Here is an 18,352-nt window from a genome sequence, read left to right as displayed (position 1 = left end):
CAGGCACACAGCCCACTGCATCACCCAAATGCTTGAGCATCCTGGGCAGCATTCTCATGGGACCTGACAAGTGTATTAGCCCACTGCAGCTTTATTCGCTCATCACCGATGCAAATAAGAGCAGTTAAATTCTGGTCACGTGTGATCATACAAAAGCAGAAGTTTGTAGGTGTTTTGTGGAAGGAAAAAGGTGACTTTTTGCACATTGTAAATGCAAACATTTCTAAGCAGAAAGAAGCATTTTAGCTGTCACTTAGGCAGCAACTGAAGAACAAGGAGAGGGACACCAGAATAAATATGTTTTCTCATCAGAAAGCTGTTCTGAGATACAAGTCGTCTGTGAGGCAGGCAAAAGCTTATGTATAAACGAATGATGTGTCTTGAGTTAGGTGGTTAGTGTAGCCTACCAGAATCTATTTCAAAGTAATAGCTGGACAAAAAAATGTCCTTGCATTTGGGGATGAAGGAATGAGTCAAATTCCCTAGAGCCCTTATTCTTCAGCAAGAGGGAAGATCCCGGTGGCGAGAGTATTTAGGTTTATAACAAGGCAACAGTTGAAATCAACTGCAGATGCAGTAAAACACTGGGCTAAATCTTTACATAAGGAAAACTAATTTGTATTAATTATCTAGCTCCATAGCCTCTCTCTCTTTCCTGTTTTCGAAGAAGTGAAGACAACATGGATTTGAACCAGAATGTGGTTCAAATGTGAGTCTCTGCCTTCCAACCCCTAATGACTTATAAAGTACTTGGTTCTTTACATACAGACATTAAGCAAACTGCTTCTATGTAAATGTCAAAGGAAATTTTACCACTGAATTATACTGGGCAAGATTTCTTCTCTATAGACTCAGCCCTAAAAGTTTAAAATATCAGTTATAACTAAAATGCAAGTTTTAATGATAATGTAAGTGAAGGAGAGCTATCAAGAAGAAATAAAATAAAGTAGGTTTACAATCAGATTGCATGATTTCTTGGAGTTGCTACACACACATCTATCGGATACCAGGGCATTGCTGAGGAATACATCGGTTTGCAAGACGCAAGTTGAGATGCAGATTGAAATGTAGATTGAGCTCTGAGTGGGAGCCCGAGACAAGAGGTCGTGAATTGGCAACTTTTGGGATAACAAAGGGCACGAAGAGCAGTGACACAGCAGGAGCCGGGAACTGCCGACCTTCTGCATAACAAAGGAGAAGAAGATGGGGATGCCAGCGAAGTGGATGAACTCGGAGAGGGGGACAGGAGCCGAAGACTCGGAAGGAAGCGAGAGTTGGCTGTGAGGGGGTTCCTTTGTTGGAGTCCCTCCTCAGCGGCAGCAGGCTGAGCTGTTCCTGCGCTGCTACGCCGTGAATGGCTTTCTGGAATGAGACATCTGGGACTCTGCTATGGGAAACCTGGGGTCGAACCGGTGAGGAAACCTGGTCTGACTGAGTGGGCTTCAGTTCCAGCAGTTAAAGTCTCTGGTGTTGAGTGTGACTGCCAGAGAGTCCGTGAATGGTCAAACTGGGAAATTTCTTTAACATCATCATACATACATTAACAGACTTCTTAATTCCTAAAAATGTGGGGTGTTTCATTTAACAAACCTCAAACACATGCTCAGTTTACCCTCAAGAGCTCTTTCCTTTCTTACAGTGTGTAGACCTTGGCAGGAGAAATAAAATAGGGAAATGCTAAAACACAGATTATTGATGCAGAATATATCCTGCAACTGCTCTATTTGCAATAAGGCAAGATAAAAAATAGCAATCTTTGAAAGAAATCCCTCTTCATATGAGAATTTGACTTTTTCAAAGGAAATCAAGGCACTAGTGTAACAGGACCATATACAAAGGCAGAAAATGTCTCTCAGAACAAAAAAAAAAAATCATATATTAATACATTTGTGCATTTCATTCCATGGAAAATAGTCAAAGTCTTTTACCCAAAAGGTATAACTACTTCACCTAAAGAAATAAAATGTAAACTGAATGCTTATGGAAAATGAATTTCATTAAAACTTTTCACTATAATCACATTGCCTACTTTTCAAAATTTGGAAGCCTATGCTTGTATGGGCACATATAAAATTCAACACTTCAAAAGTGAGTTATAGGCAAAAAACGATTTAAACTCCAGTACAAGCATCTGATCTTACTAGCATAGACTCATAGATGCATCTTTTGCTGTGGCTGGAACTTCCTAAAGAGGCGGAGGTCTGTCCAGATACATTACAGCCACTGAACCCAAACGAGAGGCTGAACATCCATGCTTATGAAAACCCCATGAAAAGTGAAAATCTTCCCGGCACTATGCAAACTGAACTTTGAGGTTGGTATTTTGACATTTAGTCCTAACATTTTACCATACAAATCAGTCTGCAGTGCAAACACACGGTCAACATTTACCTCTGCTGCTGTTTTAGAAATCAGTATTAGGACTTCCACTAAAACACCAGTAGTTTTCCTTTGACAATTCACAGACTATTTCCCAGGCACATGTTCTCTCATTTTTTAATCACCACTACACTGCACTGCTGAGGGTTCCCCCTCCATTATCTTAGTGCATAATTGTTTGCATTTTTCACTATAAGGCAGTATAAAGACCCTTAAGGGTGTTGTTTCCAGATGCTGGTATTTAGCTGCACTTTCGGTTAACTGAAACCCTTTTTGTTTGTTTAACTGGAATTTGTTTCTCTGAAAGGGAACCAGCTCATCACTAGCAGCTCCTTAGAAATACAGAGCAATAAGGCATGAATTACGTTGCAGGGATAGGCAGTCAAGTGCTCCTACAAGAAAGCAAGAAGGAGATGATAAAATAAGAACAACTCCCAAATCTCATTCCTCTCTTTCCTGTTCTCTGTCCTGCCCAAAAGCCCATGTACACATTAATAAATGAGACTCAAGCAGTGCCCAGATTCTGTTGGAATTCTCCAGAGCAAGTCTGTAATATGAATTCTAGTGCAGGAACATTTGTTTGTATGATTTACCAAAACAATGACAGCTGGCAGAGGAGTGTGCTTGCGGACATGAATCATGGAGAGAATTTCCGGAAGGTGACCCTCGCGGGATGCAACGAAGAACATCCTGGTGGGAAATAAATGTGGACAGACTTTAAATGTGCTCATTACTGTGACTACACAAAGTGGCTCATGAAAGTCACAGAGCACAGCAGCACTTCTTAGTCTGGTTTGAGGTATTCTGAATGAAAACACTAGCAGGAGAAACTCATATACAGAAATCAAAGTGATCTCTGAATGTGTCCCCTGACTGGTGTTTGGAATTAGTTAATATTTTCTCTCCGGTTTCCCTCCTTCACAGGTAAAAAAGTAGCCATTAATTAAGGGGTATCCTCGGAGGGATTCATTTCCAAACCTTTCATAGGATTTTAACAATAATACACTAAAGTCAATAGGAACAAAGTGAGAAAAAGCCTCACACCTAGTAAACAATTAAGTAATTTTGCATATCCTGCTGAAGAAATGAACCCTCCTCTCCCTTCCCCTTGCTTGCTTTCTTTTGGTGCGTATCCCAAGCCCTCACCCACAGAAATATCATCAATGCTCACCTGGAGACCGCAAAAATACCACCATTCATAGATCCAAAGCAGGAGAGAGCAACAAATACTGGTACAGCTAAAGAAAAGTTTCCCATTAGCCGTTCAGCAAAGGTCTGTCAGAGGAGAGAGAAACATACAGTGATTTTTCATAAAACAGGAAAGTAACTGTACTATATTAGCAAATTATTATGGTGTTAGTTATACTCCTTTTCTGCATCTCTCACTGAAAGCTGCGCTGTTGCCTCTTCTTTTGTGTCACCAGCTGAGCTCTTCCACCTTTACTGCTGAGGACGTCTGGAAGATCACTGGTCGAAGCAACTCTGAGGAGCTGGAATCAGGCCCTAACTTATGTCTTTATAGACCATTATGACTCAAAAGAAGAAGACCCACTCTGAATGGATCAAGGTCTGATTTGCATACCTAATTTTTGTTTTTCTACAGCCTTCATTGTACTCGGCTGATGCTACCCAGTGGTATAGTCCATCAATTCATTAGCAGAAGAGCCTTAACTGGAGTTTGGGGTACCACAGGAGACATGTACAATTTTCTTGATGTTTACAAAATGTTTTCTTTCTAAGTCTCCCATTAGCTACAGAATTTGGTCATTTTTCAAAAGCCATGTCAACCGAAATAACCACAGGCAGTGTCACTACTGGAAAGGAAATGGAATTTTTTTTATTTCCTCATTGTGACTCAGATACCATAAATATAAAAATCGGTATCATCACCACAATTCAGCAAGAACAACCAAAGCAGTATTGCCTAGCCAGGTTGCCTTGCAACTCCTTCCCAAATGAGCTCCCGTATTCACAGTAACTCCCTTCCTAAATACTCAGGACACACGTTGTGCAGAGACAGCGTGACTATCTTGCTACACAAGATAGTTCAGAGCTCCCACTTCCACAAATATCTGTGATTCCTGCTTCCCAGGAGCTGAGCTTACAATTTAGCACTGAATTTTTCAAGCATGTACTCAGCTATAAAATTTAAGTCCTATTGACTTTGTTATAAGAGGTAAATAAATACAGTCCAATGTTATGTTTATAAATGTTATTGATGGCCTTAAGTGCAATCCCAGCCATCAGTCAAAAATCAGACTTATTTCACCAGTATGCTAATAAGTGGTGCCATAGAAAAACCTCATTGGATGTGTCCACCCAATTTTTTCCCCTGGAAAATAAGAATATATCAACAAACACAACTGCAGCAGGGATACAGCTTTGTATTTTTCTTCTGTAACTTACCACTGCTACAGCTTTTGAAAGCAGCAATTCCCCAGCACTGATTGTAGTGAAATAAGCCACGTTTGTTAACACATAGCCAACTGTGACGATAATCATTGAAATGCATATTGCGAGGGGTATGTTTCTGAAATACACAAGGTAGCTCATTATTTTGCAATCTGGTTGCTAGTCCCTGAACATGAAACAAATGACATGAGAAGAAGCCACTAATGATGGTGAATGCACATTTGGTGATCCCAAAATATCATAATTAGAAACCACCAGTAAAAAAAAAAATAAACAAAGCTATCTAGACAAAGCAAAGAGGTTTATAATGAAGAGGTGAGAAAACGTTTGAGGGAGGATTCATTTTGGGACACCGAGAGGCTGTGGTCCCTGTGCTTCCCATACAAGAAGTATGACCCATTTGAGCTGCCTACTCAGACTGACTTGCAAGCTGAACCCAAGAGGAAGGCAGAAGGTGTCACTGGCTGAACCAGCAGTAAGGCTGAGATGACAGATGCAGGTGATCCAGCTCTCTATCAGGAGGGCAATCACAGTGGCATCCCCCACACACCCACTGGTACTCCATGGCCACTGACCACCGGGAGGCGTTTGACATCCTCCTCTGGATGCCAAAGTATCCAGCATCTGAAATTCTGCCCTTTCCTCCTCTGTGCATTTCTTCCCTCGCACACCTTACCATATCCTAGTCCTCTCTCTCACTGTTCAGGGGAATATGAGAGCAGAATATGACACAGAAACAGAAACAGCACAAATTTGTACTGTTATCACAGCACAAACAGTATTGAATAGCACAAACCCCCTGATAGCTAAAAGACAGAACAACAATAAACAAATAATAATGCCAAAATTTTATATAGCATGTCCTGCAAGTCAAAAAGAACAGAATTATTCCAATTTTAAAAAACAGGAACAAAGGTACAGTGAATTTGTCCAAAGCCACACTGCAGGCACACGTTCGAGTCAGGAGAAAAAAAAAGATGCTTCAAGTATTGCTCTAGTCTCTTTCCACTTAATATTATTGATATCTGCATTACACCAAGAAAAGATCCAGATCTGAAACAAACGTTTGGTCCTTTAATGCCAAGGTTGAGAGTCGCAGTATGCAAACTCCCTCACTGCTTCACGTCTGATTCCCTCCAGTTGTCTATATTAAGGCTGCTTTCGAAGGGATGGAGAGGTTGCCATATCTAGAAAACTTCATCGTGAAAGTCACCTCATCAGGTGGAAGAAAGGGGAGACAGAACTAGGAATTCTGATGTTCCAGAAGAGATCACAAGAACAGCCCTAAAGGACTGTTGTAATCACTTCAAAGGAAAAGGTGTTCTGAAAACCAACACAAAGATCCATTCTTCTCTGATCTCAAAGAAACACAACCTGGTCAGAATTTAAGGATCCTCTTTGCTACCAGTCCTTGTTTCTCAAATAAATCCTTTACATCAGTATGCCTGTAAAGAGCTGAAAAGAAGCTCTGAACTGAAACTAAACAAATGCATTTATTTATAAATAAGTAAAGCAGGACAGTATCACTGTTGTACATCTTGCCCACCTTAGAAACCATGGTGTCAAATACTCCCATTAACCCGGACACACAGGTAGGTAAGAGGATCGTGCTGTAACGTAACACCAAATCTGGCTAGACATGATACTGCATTACCCCATGGCTACCTCATGCACACATCCTCAGGTGAAGAAACTGGAAAAAGGGAAGCCAGTCAGCTTGTAGAATATGAAGAAGGAGATGGCAAACACCAGAGCAAAGAGCCCAGAATGCAGGTGCTGTATTGCTGGAAAACCCCCAAAGCTACAGATTCAAGAAATATTGCAGCTCTCTGTGTTGATACTGTGTGCAAAAACGGGTTTTGTGGGTCAGTTGCCAGATATTTTGCAACCAGCTAGGTTAAGCTTCTTACCTGACCTGGGTGTAAATTGAATTCAATCCTCTTAGCATCTGATTCAAGGTAGAGATACACGGATGCAAAGCCTCTCAGAACAGTGATTTTAACTATATCTTCTGCATCACAGATGAATGCTTCAACCACCAAGCTATTGGATAAATGTGCACTTACTCCAACCTTAAAAAGAATGTTTCCAACCAAAGATAGCAAATTTGGACTATTTTCACTAACACCATTTATATGACTGTAATCACATTGTTAAATTTAAAAACGATTTTTGTTCATTCTAACTCTTACCAAACATTCTGTAATTTAAATCACAGTCTTAATTTCTGATAAAACAAAATAGCAGTTCAAAAAGTTCAAAATAGCAGGTGAAAAAGAAAATCATGCTTCCAAACAAGACCATTTTCTTACCACTGAAGGTCCTACCTTGTTATGCTGAAGAGCACTAACCCCCTTGGATAGTATTACCAACAATAAAAAACACACTCAGGAGAAGAATAACAGTCCTAAACAAGACAGAACTAGTCAGTAAGCACTATTCATTAAAAAGCCTGCAAATCATAACTCAGTGCCTGGAGCATCACAAGGGATGCTGTGACTTCTAAGCTCCTGAGTCCTCCTTTTCGAGGGAAGCGAGCTCCCAGGCTGCACCTCCTTTTGTCTCCTGGCAGGAGCGAGCCTTCAGAGGGCTGTCGTACGCCCGCACAACCCTTCCAAGTGCTGCTTATTAGCCACTGCTTTCAGTGACAGACTTAGATGAAAATAAAAGGCCAGCTTCAAGATTTCAGGGATGAGCAACACAGTACGGTTCATTTCTCACTGACACCTCCACTCATATTTGCAGTTGGTCCTTGAGTCACCTGAGAGCACAGATAGACAGGCACAAACCATATGTAAAACCACTAAGTGAGAGCTTTAATCGTGTCTTTTCTATCCATCCAATTTAAGAGGCAGTTCCCAATTTGCAACAGGATCCCATTATTAGATTCTCTGCAGTTCACAATTTGCAACAGGATCCCATTATCAGACTCTCTGTAATGAACTGCAGTCACTGCACTGGAATAAAACTGTAATGCCATTACCAATAAAGATTACCTCCTTTCCTTGGAGGATCACTGTACCAATTCTCTTGGAATATTTTAGATATTCTCCAAGACATCTAAATCTTCTCTGTAAATAAGAAAAACCATACCAAAGTTCTGTTCTCCATTAAATTGCCTCTGTTGATGGAGGTTTCACCTTTTCACTTCTACATCCTATGAATCACACACAACACAGGGTGTCAGAACACTGATAAGCCACATTTCTGATATAATGCAAATTCACAACTGCCTCACAGCTGAGAGATTTGCACTAGAGGGAGACAAAAAATTCAAGAAAAACACATTTTCCACTTTAAGATTGTTTTAAGATTTTGATTCATCGAAGTTAAAGCTTCTGATGAGGAACTTGAACATATCAGTAAGACATTTCTTAGGAAAAAATCTTAGAACGAAACAGAAACCTTATCCAACTGATAAAGACCTCAGATGGCCAGTGGCTTAAAAACCATTGCACTGTGTGTGCTCAGATATAGGAGACTGCAATACCTCATTTACTTAAAACATGTCCAGGACTTGAACTTGCATTGAAGAGGCTACTGGCTACTATAGGACAGTGCTTTCCTTTTGCACTCATCTGAGAGTTAAATCTCAACAGATTTCAAAATCAGAACAATTCTTTTCCAAACAGCTCTTTGTCTGAATAGACCTTGAGGTGCCAATCATAGAATCATAGAATGGTTGAGGTGGAACAGACCTTAAAGACCATCTAGTTCTAATCCCCCTGTCATGGACAAGGACACTTTTCACTAGACCAGGTTGCTCAGGGCTTCATCTAGCCTGGCCTTAATATTAGATCCAAACTTATACAATTATTTGGAAATGTCTTGAGCATTACTGTCAAGACGATATTCAAGCACACTGCTCCTTGGTTAGAAGGGGAAGCTGCTGCCAGGAAAGTCTTTTTGCAATATTCATCTCTTCTCCCAAAGCTTTGAGGAAAACCAGTATCAAAATGAATCTGAGGAAACCTGAATCAGGCAAATATTGACAATATAGTTAAAAAGTCTTTATAAAAGCAGATAAGAGACAATTAGGATAATTTCCATGCATCTGAACATTGACTAAAATTGAATTGAATCTCTACACCTTTTAAGACTTAGCAGCTATTCCTAGCTACTGTTTAAAGCTAAATCTTCCCCTTTTGCCCTATATACAGAGCAACTGTAATGAAGAATTGCAACAGCTTGAACAAAGAGCACATCTACCTTATCATTCCCAGAAAAAGAGTCGCCAAGGAGCCTACCATCACAGAGAAATTCAGCAGTGGGAATATACCTAGCCCATCCTGTGCTATATAGGGCTGAAATGCATTGCCAAGCAATGCTGTATATGGCTTGGAAGCAAATTTCCTTCCTCTAGACCCTGTAAAGGGCCCAAGAGGTAGGGAATAGAGTTCAGTTAATCAGGATAACCACTGGGGTTTAGATTTAACCTTCAGCGTTGCAGAATCATAGATCTTCCAATAATCAGCTCTAGTACATCTCTACCTCCCACAAATATTTTTGAAAGAAAAACACAAAGCAGAGCAAGTAAGAGAAGGGAAAAAGTGAAAAAAAAAGATACAAGGAAAAAGAGAAAGAAAGTCAGAGCAAGAACCCAGGGATAAGAGCAACAGTGTCAATAAATCAGTTGAACATTCCCAGAAATCTACAGCATATATCCCAGTTTAATGACAACTTTTATAACAACAGTGAGCACTAAGAGCTGTGATCACTGAGGGCTGTTCTTTCTATAAAATGACAAGCATGCAGTGAAATACACCCCACCAAGCCAGCTGAGTTCACAAGGATGAAACCCATTGTCACCACATCCTTTGTTGTTTAGAGGCCATTCCAAAATCTTTTCCTTGCATCCATTTCAAAGCCGGGTTTTCACAGATGCTCACTCCCAGTAAACTGTCCTGGACAAAGCTATACTGGTGGGACCCAGCCAGGAAACATAAATAAGAAGGTCTAAATAAAGCACTTAATTACTGATAAAGTTTGATTGAACTACATCTTTACTGTACCAGGGAAACAGTGGAAGACACTTTCCGTTACATATAAATTTAAAAAGAAAATAGTAAAAAGGGAGAGAAGTCCTAATTCCACATGATTTCCAGGCAAGCATTTACTTGGTTTTCATGAGCAAGATGCTGTATATGCTATATTTTTTTAGTTGAAAATTTACCACCAGAGGAGTTTCAATAGTTCTCTTGTGCAATAATTTATTCACCATTTGCAATCTGCTAAGCAAATTTGCAAATGAACTCTTTCCAGGTTCTGGCACTCTTAAAAAAATCTAATCATCCACTGCACTGGTCATAAGGCCAAATCTTGGCAGAAGAAGTCACAAGAGCAAATTTATCCTAATAACCTGACACTGGAAAAAGTAACCCAATACAGAAAGTGGCAAGAGAACCCTGGTTATTCAATATTCCCAGGACTTCAGTGCAAGACTAGAAGACATATAGGCTTGCCTTAATAAGGGTTGTGTTCCAGAGTCCAACCTATATCTCTCACCGTTATAAGGTAGTTATTCTGTGAGCTGTGGCAATTCCAAATTCTGGACAGCAAAGCAGTACACTTTGATGTAAACTTACTTTTCCCTGCCAAGTATTTTTCATGCAAAAAGCAGCCTACAAGACAGAACACAACACCGAAGGGATCAAATAGTTCTCACCAGGTCAACAGATGAAAAAACTGCAATCTCATCTATCTGTTAGGACAAAAGGATGCAAAACTTAAAAGGACTGAATCAAAGCCAGGAACAGAGAGGCAAAAGGGATGGGAATCATCACAGCACCTCTCAAATCCACGTATCTATAAATGCTAATAAGTGTTTCAGCAACAGCTGACTTCAACAATAAGCTATTATTATTATTTTGTTTATTGTAGTAAGGGTTCCCCTCAGCAGATCACTCCTTCCCCCCCTTCACTGCCTCCCAATATGTTCCATCCTTATGTTCCAGATCAGAGCTGCTGTCTGTGGACTTGCAGCTCAGACACTATTTAATTACATCACTTCTCTTCATCATCTTTTGATCTTCTTGATTTTGAGGGGAGAAGTGATGACAAGGAAAGCCTATCTTTTAAGCTGCACTCTCATTTACACCATCACATGCTCCATGGATGTTACTCCTGGAGTGAGTGTCAAAGGGCTCCCTTCTTCATTTCCATGCTTTGGTTCCATACTTCTGACTTCTGCAGAGACACAGCAGGATTACACCAGGATAACAGAGTGATGAATCAGGCCACAGTTTGCATTTAAAAACCTTCTTGCCTTCTACCACCCAGCAAGAGAAGAAAAGAGCTTCTGCTGTGCTAATTACTTGTTTTCTACCTGCTGTTTGACTTCACCAGTTCAGATTATAATTGCTTACAGTTCACAAATAGGGTCTTCCATGACCCACTGACTTTAAAGGGTCAAACTGCATTGGCATTGTGCTGCAAAGGGCAGGAAATTTTATCAACTTCTCAAATGTTTTCAGTACTTCTTCTAGGAGGCTTTCCTCAAAACTTAATTAGCATAAATACTCCCTTGTCTGAAATTTAAGACTTAGAAATGTATTAATTGCACAACATAACCTCTTCTCCATAACACCTCTTCCAGGCAAACCCTCCCAGCTAAAGTCTCAGACAGAAGCAGATCTGCCCACAGCCCTTGAGAAACTGAGTAGTTCTAACACTCACAAGGGAATTTGCTTTATTTTAACAGAGATTTAAACTTGGCTGTGATCTCTTTGTGTACAAACTCGGGTTGGCAAGTCAGATGCCACCAGAGGGCCACACTCATTTACATAATTGCCCAAGTCCCACCTTGTCAAGCCAATAGCTCTTATGAAACACCTTTCTTTGAAGAGCAGAATGGATTCCTCTAAAACTCGGACTACCAGCCAGAGCCACCCCTCATGTTCAAGCATGATCCTGAATCTTTTCGCACAGAGTGGATACTGTTTCTGGCATTCCCAAAGAAAACTAAGCCAACTCAGAAGATGTCAAGGATGACAGCTAAATCCACAAAGAACTTCTGAGGTTACAGCACTAAATATTATTCACGCTGTCTCTGTTTAGCCATTTCTTGTTTAGCACTGTTAGGAGCCAGAAACTGAGCACAAGAGGCAGCACACAGAGCTACTAAGGGGGCTAATTTTTAAAATCTCTTAAAAAAAATAAATGGAATACAGACTTGAAACATAAAATATCAATCATCCCCTGTGATTTCTCAGTCAATTCTGCTTCCATATGTCCAACAAGTGCCAGTATTCAACATCTGCATGTTAACTCTGTTGCAAAACTTACAGTACAAAGTTTACAACTTCTTCCAAAAGATGTGAAAAATCAAACCCAGCTTTTATTTTGTACTGTAACTAGACCCAAAATTACATCCCTCCCAAGAACATAGAAGTCTTTTCTGGCTTTTCTTTCCAATTGCAATAGTCATATCTGCATGGAGCTAGGCTTATCCTGGGAACTCAGGTGTGCTTATTATGAGAGTCCGGGAGGCTTAACCACAGAACAGCCAGGTGCCTGGAAATGTGGGCACCAGCTCAGCAGGATGTCTATCAAAGGATTTGCATTTAATTTTTCAGAACCTGAAATGGCAGTGAAGATGCTCAGAAGACAATGCTTGTTTATCTAGGATATTGCAATAAAGGTGAGGCTTAGGCTGGACCTGTAATTAAAAGGGTGTCTGCCTCTCTCACACAGGTGGTCCTGTTAAAAAGCAACAGAGCCTGAATTCAGAGTATTCAAATACGAATATATTGTCACTCTTGAGTTTGATGAATGACTTCCATGTTTCTACCTAACATCACTGTTTAACGTCACCCTCACTCTATTTCACCTGTGGGAAACTTTCATGTACTCAAGGAAGTTTGTGACCTTTTCCACCAGAGATGCAAAACCTCAGGTTTTACATTTATTGCTTAGCTCCCCTTTCAACCAGGAGATTAAAGGAGCACCTCTGCTCTTTCACAAGCTCCAGCATTGTATTTTCTTCCAAGATCTATTTGCTGGAAGTGCTCACAGCACTGCCAGCAGCGTAGATCACAGTGAGAAGCACTCGTAAATCATGGTGCTTGCTTGAAGGCAAGGAAGCCATAACCACAAACCTGACATAGGGCTGTAAAAACAAAACACCTGCCTGCACCAAGTTCCTGTATGGAAATGAATGGGAACGGGGTGGAGGCTCAATTCAAAGAGCTTCCTACAAGCTGCTTTATTTAGCATGGGATAGTGAGTCTAACTTCCTCTTAATTGCTCCACACTGACAGACACCACACTGACAGACTTAATGTAAAAAGAAGGGAGTGATGTAATTGTGTATTAAAAGTAGTTTTATTTATAACAGGGGGCTCTCCTGGGAATTTGAAATTATTAGTTCCCTGAGCACGTGATTTATGAACAGGGTCTACTTTCTCCAGGCGGAATCATTTTCTCAGGAAGACTGAGCACTGGCAGTAGCTGGCAGGGTGAGGGGAGGGATATTTAGAATTATAAACAAGGGAAATGTGTCAATCAGGCCACATAGCTGAGAAACTTACGCCATCAGCTATGACATAACAATAATATCATGGACAGGGAAAGAGATTATGGTGGTTATGAGAGAAATCCCACTAAAAACCATGCTGCCTGTCACAGCACCCTCCCCACACTCCTGCAAGTACCTGCGTGTTTTCAGGCAGCCGGGCTGGGGTGGAAGCAGATCCTGCCTTGATCTGTGTGTATTTCTATTGTCTGTACTGAGGACTTACGTTTCTGATTTTAGGTCATCTGCAAATGACAAAGCAACACTTTGAGTAATGCAAGGGAGCAGGCTGGCAAGGCTGCTATCATTCCCAAAATGAGCCCCTCAAGTTCAGAGTCTGGGAACAAGCAGCCTGAATACAAAACACCTCACTCGACTCCAGGGGAAGGTACAGGAGGGAACGCCGCCCCCTCAACCAAACTTTTTAGGAAACATGTTGATAGCATACTAATGACTCCTTACAGTAATAAAGGAAGATAAATGCTTAGGTGCACAGAGGAATGGAGGGAGAAACGTATGTCTCTCTGTGTGTGCGCGCATAAAAAGAGCTAGATTTCTCATACTTGTTAAATTCCCTGACATTTAATTTTGAGCAGGAGAGTTTCCACAATGCCAAGGATCATACAGGAACAATTTGCAGCCGTATGTTACCATTGATATTTCAGCATGAATGAAAATTGCACCATTCGGTGATGAAAAGAACAGCTACTTGTAATAAGGAGCACCATGGAAACTGAAATATCATTTACCAAGATAGGTTCTTCTTCTGAAGGAATTTAAAATGAGAAAACAGTAACTGCAAGTGCCTCGAAGCATTAGCATTTTAAAAGATATAAAAAGGTGTAAATGAAATTAAAAGGAGATGTCTTAACAATACTACACTGTCATGAAGGAGGCTGTGTGGCAGATAAATTGTTTTCTCTGCAGAACACAGGGAAATGAGGCTTTTGCTAAGGACAGCCCAGCAGACTGCCTATGGATATGGGACAGCCCATACAGCACACTGAAATAATTCCGTAGGAGCTCCGACACGGAAGAGAAATCCAGAAAACTCCAAATGTGAGCTGAAATATGCCTTTGCAGCCCGCAGTAACTGGGGGCACTTGAATGGAATTCAAATGGGAATATCAACATTTTCTGTTGCATAGCTTCAGTGCTTTGAGAAAGGGAATATCAGTAAGTTGAAATCCTCTCTCACTAAGCCTTCATAATGCTTGAACTACAATCATATGCACATGAGAAGAGCTTATCTTTTTTTTTTTTTAAGAAGTGATGAAGTGATGTCATGAAGTGAAATATGCACAACTGTCAAAATCACCGGTAAGGTTGGATTTTCTTTTTTCTGTGTCCAAATTGAGAAATCTTAAATATAACCTTAAAAATAACCTTAGGGAGTTAATCCTGAAACCCTTCTGCAAATCAAGTTGCCTTCAGTTTGGATAGCAGAATTATTAGTCTATTCTAATTATCTTGGACAGTATAATCAATGAGAGTCGGGATTTTAAGGCTGACTCATCTTTGCAATTGCACACTGTTCAATGTACCCTGAATGCACTACTCTTCCATGCTAAAATCTCAAAATGAAAGTGATAACAAGAGTTTATACAGAACTTACCATACTACCTCTTATCCTGACCCACAGAATCAACCTATTAAAAAATATGTACTTGTGCCATCAAAAAAGCCCTATATCCTGGCACTCCATAGCACCCTGCCCAGCGCCAGCCTCTGTGACATCTGAATCTGAAAGTAAACCTAGAGAATCATAGAAAGGTTTGGGTTGGAAGGGACTTTACAGGTCATCCAGGCCTAGTTCCCTGCAAAGACTGGGGACACCTTCTACCAGATCAGGTTGCTCAGAGCCCCATCCAACCTGGCCTTCAGTGTTTTCAGGGATGATGCATCTACCACCTCTATGGGCAACCTGTTCCCGTGTTTTACAACCCTCATTGTAAAACACTTCTTCTATGTATCTAATCTAAATCTATCCTCCTCCAGTTTAAAACCCCTTCTTCTATTTATTGCAACAGACCCTGCTAAAAATTCTGTCCCCGTTTTTCTTATAGGTCCCCTTTAAAAACACCAGCTCTGGGGAACAGCACAAATTTACATGTTAGTTTAACAACAGTGCCTGTAAGGCGCTTTGTCAGGAACCAAAATAAGCACAAAGCAGATGGCAGGATTTGTGCCACTGTGGGCAAAATTATGTTCTTAGAAGCAGAGAAAATATGTAATTCATTACGCTCTGGGGTCATTCTTCTAGCACAGCATCGTGACTCTGACAATGCTCAACACCATGGTGGCCTGCAGCTTGGATCTATTCATGTCTGGGATAGCCTGCAACTAAAAAAAAGCCTCTCCTCATGCCCTTCACAATCACCAAGCAAGAATCTTAAAGCAATTCTGCTTACTTTTCACACTTATTGAAATATTTCATCCTTAGATACACAAGCAGATTATTCTCTAATGGGAGATTTGCCCAAGGAAAAGAAATGTCATGGTCTTCTTTACTTTTATTTGGTTTTGCTTGGCAACTGTTTTTTTCCCTGTTATAAACAAATATGAATAAATAGAAGCACCTCTCATTCTTTTACACCACAGAATGAATCTAATTCTTCTTTTCTCTAAAATAACCCCACACAGATGTTGAACCTCTTGTCACATCAGAGTACTCCTGTTCACTCTTCATTCTCATGATATATGAAGGAGAATCTCTCTATTGCCGTTGAGTCTTTTCAAGTGATACTATCAAAACTACTCTTACAAGGGATTTTCCATTCCATCATACTTTAAAAAATTAAATACTCTTATAATATAGTCCATTTTTTCACAATGAATAGAACATAATGACAAGGTGAAGATGCAAATAACTGCACTTGCTCAAGAGCAAGTGTTACAAGTGAATGAGGATTGACATAATAGACCACAGCAGTGCAACTTGTGAAATGCAGATTATTCACTTCACAGCTCCTCTGGAGCCATTATAATCTTATATAAATCCTCTTAGTTTACAGTTCATGGATATAGGCTGTACTGTAATTTACATGATTGAAAACCCTTATGGGTTGTTAGTTAACAATAGTCTTTCCTTAAATAAAATATCACTGTCACTATGTGTTTAAAATTCCAAAACACTCACAGTCAAATACCAAAGTATAGGCTACACTGTAAGCAACTAGAACCTGCTTCCAGAACATCTGTACACCCATAAACACTCACATAAAACAGCCACCATGTAGGGAAGGGATGTGCAGGAGAATAAGAATCTCAGCACTCATTAGCTAAGAAACATCCTCCTCTGATGGAAATTCTTCTGTCACACAGAAAAGGACGTACTCATCTACAGGAAAGATGTATAAAGCCAAATTGTCTTGTTTTGATACGACTATTACATATCTTAAATACAAGCCAGCAATTTCACTACCTATTAAAGCTGAACAATCAAATGAGACAACCCCACTGAATGTCTCATCCAAAAAGACTGTGTCAGAGTTGAGTAAGTTATTCTGCTGGCTGAACCAAGTGGAAGATATTCGTTTCCTTGTGTATGATAATACCATTGCTATTGGCATTTTGACTGTGCTGTTCTAAAGAACAAGTATTCATGATGACATGGCATGTGTTAGCAATCGTTTGTGCAGTTATAAAACTCCAATCTGATGTGCATGAGTGCAATAAAGAGCATACTACCCTTGCAATTTTAGTTGCCCATTGCTTTATTTGTATTTTATTCTCCCATTCTGTATATTATACCACTAAAAAATGCTGTCTGTCTTTCTGTCTGTTATCTCACCACCTCTGTCAGAGGGTGCCAGCATCAGCCTATAGCAGTTTTAGATGGTGCTGTAATAAAAAGCTACTGTTAATGGTAAGCAAGATACTGCTACCTGCTCTGATCTAACATCATGCTTACCTAACACAACCTTAGCACCCTGCTCTTTCTCATTTTTGAGGCTCAGCGTTAAAGGGAAAAGGAAATAAAAGGTGGAAAAATAGGCTCATCCTCTTCTGGATCCAGGAAAGGATGCACTTCAGTACAGATCAGAACACCACACAGTGAATTAAACTAGCCATCTCTGTCATATATATACCCATAGGTAGTGGGGGTTGGCTTGCTTTTACAAATAACAGGAGAAATGTCTGTGAGACCCCTTTTTCTATACACAGGCTGTAGCCAACAGTGACAGTACCCATAAGCAAAGGCTGATCTACACCCCTGCAATTCCATATGGGATTTCTTGGCTTTGACTGGGTTTTACAGTGAGATTTCAGTGCTATTTGAAACACAGATTTAAATCTCAGACCAAAACATTAAGGTGAGTGCTTTGAGTCACCTCCACAAGAGCTAATGCTGTTGGGTAAATACAGAAATCAAAGCACACGTGTCAGAGGAAACCAGGCTCCAGTTTTAAAGCGGGAAAGAAAAAACCCAGGAGAGGTTTGTCTCCACCCACACTAGAAGCTGTATAAACCACATTTGCTTGCTTTCACAAAGAGTGTAACACCCCCAGGACCCAAGGTGATAGACGTGGAGGCTGTGAGGGAGCTGCAGTGACTGCTCTGAACCACCTCACGTGGACTTGTCACCTTTACCCAGCTGTCAGCCCAAAGAATGGTCTGATGCCAGTTACCAGCGAGTACAATCAAGGCTTTCAGGCATTGCATCGGCATACAAAGAGGCAATGCACCATAGTTAAATGAAAAACTGCTTCCTGAGCCAGTAAGTCTTACGCAGACAAAACGTTTGCTGTTTTGGCCCGGTACGTTTGGCCCAAAGGACTCAGCGTGGTGGCTAACATTCTAAGCACAGAGATAGACATTTATCTGAACTCTACTGACACAATTTTGGGTTTGTCTCATCTGGTTATAACTGATCTGGTGAATTTACTCATCTTTCTATCTACCACTAATACACTGCTGTCTCACGTCTCCTCCAGCAATTTCAGCCAGGCCATCTCCTAATGAATCACCAAAAGAGAATGAAAATGTCAAATGGGACCTTCGCTGTGGCCAAGAGAAGAGCTGCCTAGCCCCGAGAGACCCGTCATC

General features: G+C 40.5%; 1 protein-coding gene across 4 annotated transcripts in view; it reads right to left on the bottom strand.

Annotated features, from left to right (window-relative positions):
• Positions 1-18,352, bottom strand: part of SLC7A11 (solute carrier family 7 member 11) — a 64,168-nt gene that overhangs the window by 9,436 nt on the left and 36,380 nt on the right. For all 4 annotated transcript variants that reach the window (XM_032685796.1, XM_032685798.1, XM_032685795.1 and 1 more), the window contains 3 exons: positions 4,786-4,909; positions 3,551-3,654; positions 2,973-3,069 (listed from right to left, as the gene is read on the bottom strand). In XM_032685796.1, the coding sequence (XP_032541687.1) occupies positions 2,973-3,069; positions 3,551-3,654; positions 4,786-4,909 (325 nt within the window). The remainder of the gene's footprint in view (positions 1-2,972; positions 3,070-3,550; positions 3,655-4,785; positions 4,910-18,352) is intronic.

Source organism: Chiroxiphia lanceolata, chromosome 4 (genome assembly GCF_009829145.1).
Source record: "Chiroxiphia lanceolata isolate bChiLan1 chromosome 4, bChiLan1.pri, whole genome shotgun sequence".
NCBI classification, from domain to species: Eukaryota; Metazoa; Chordata; class Aves; order Passeriformes; family Pipridae; genus Chiroxiphia; species Chiroxiphia lanceolata.
This window is presented reverse-complemented; position numbering and strand designations above follow the sequence as displayed.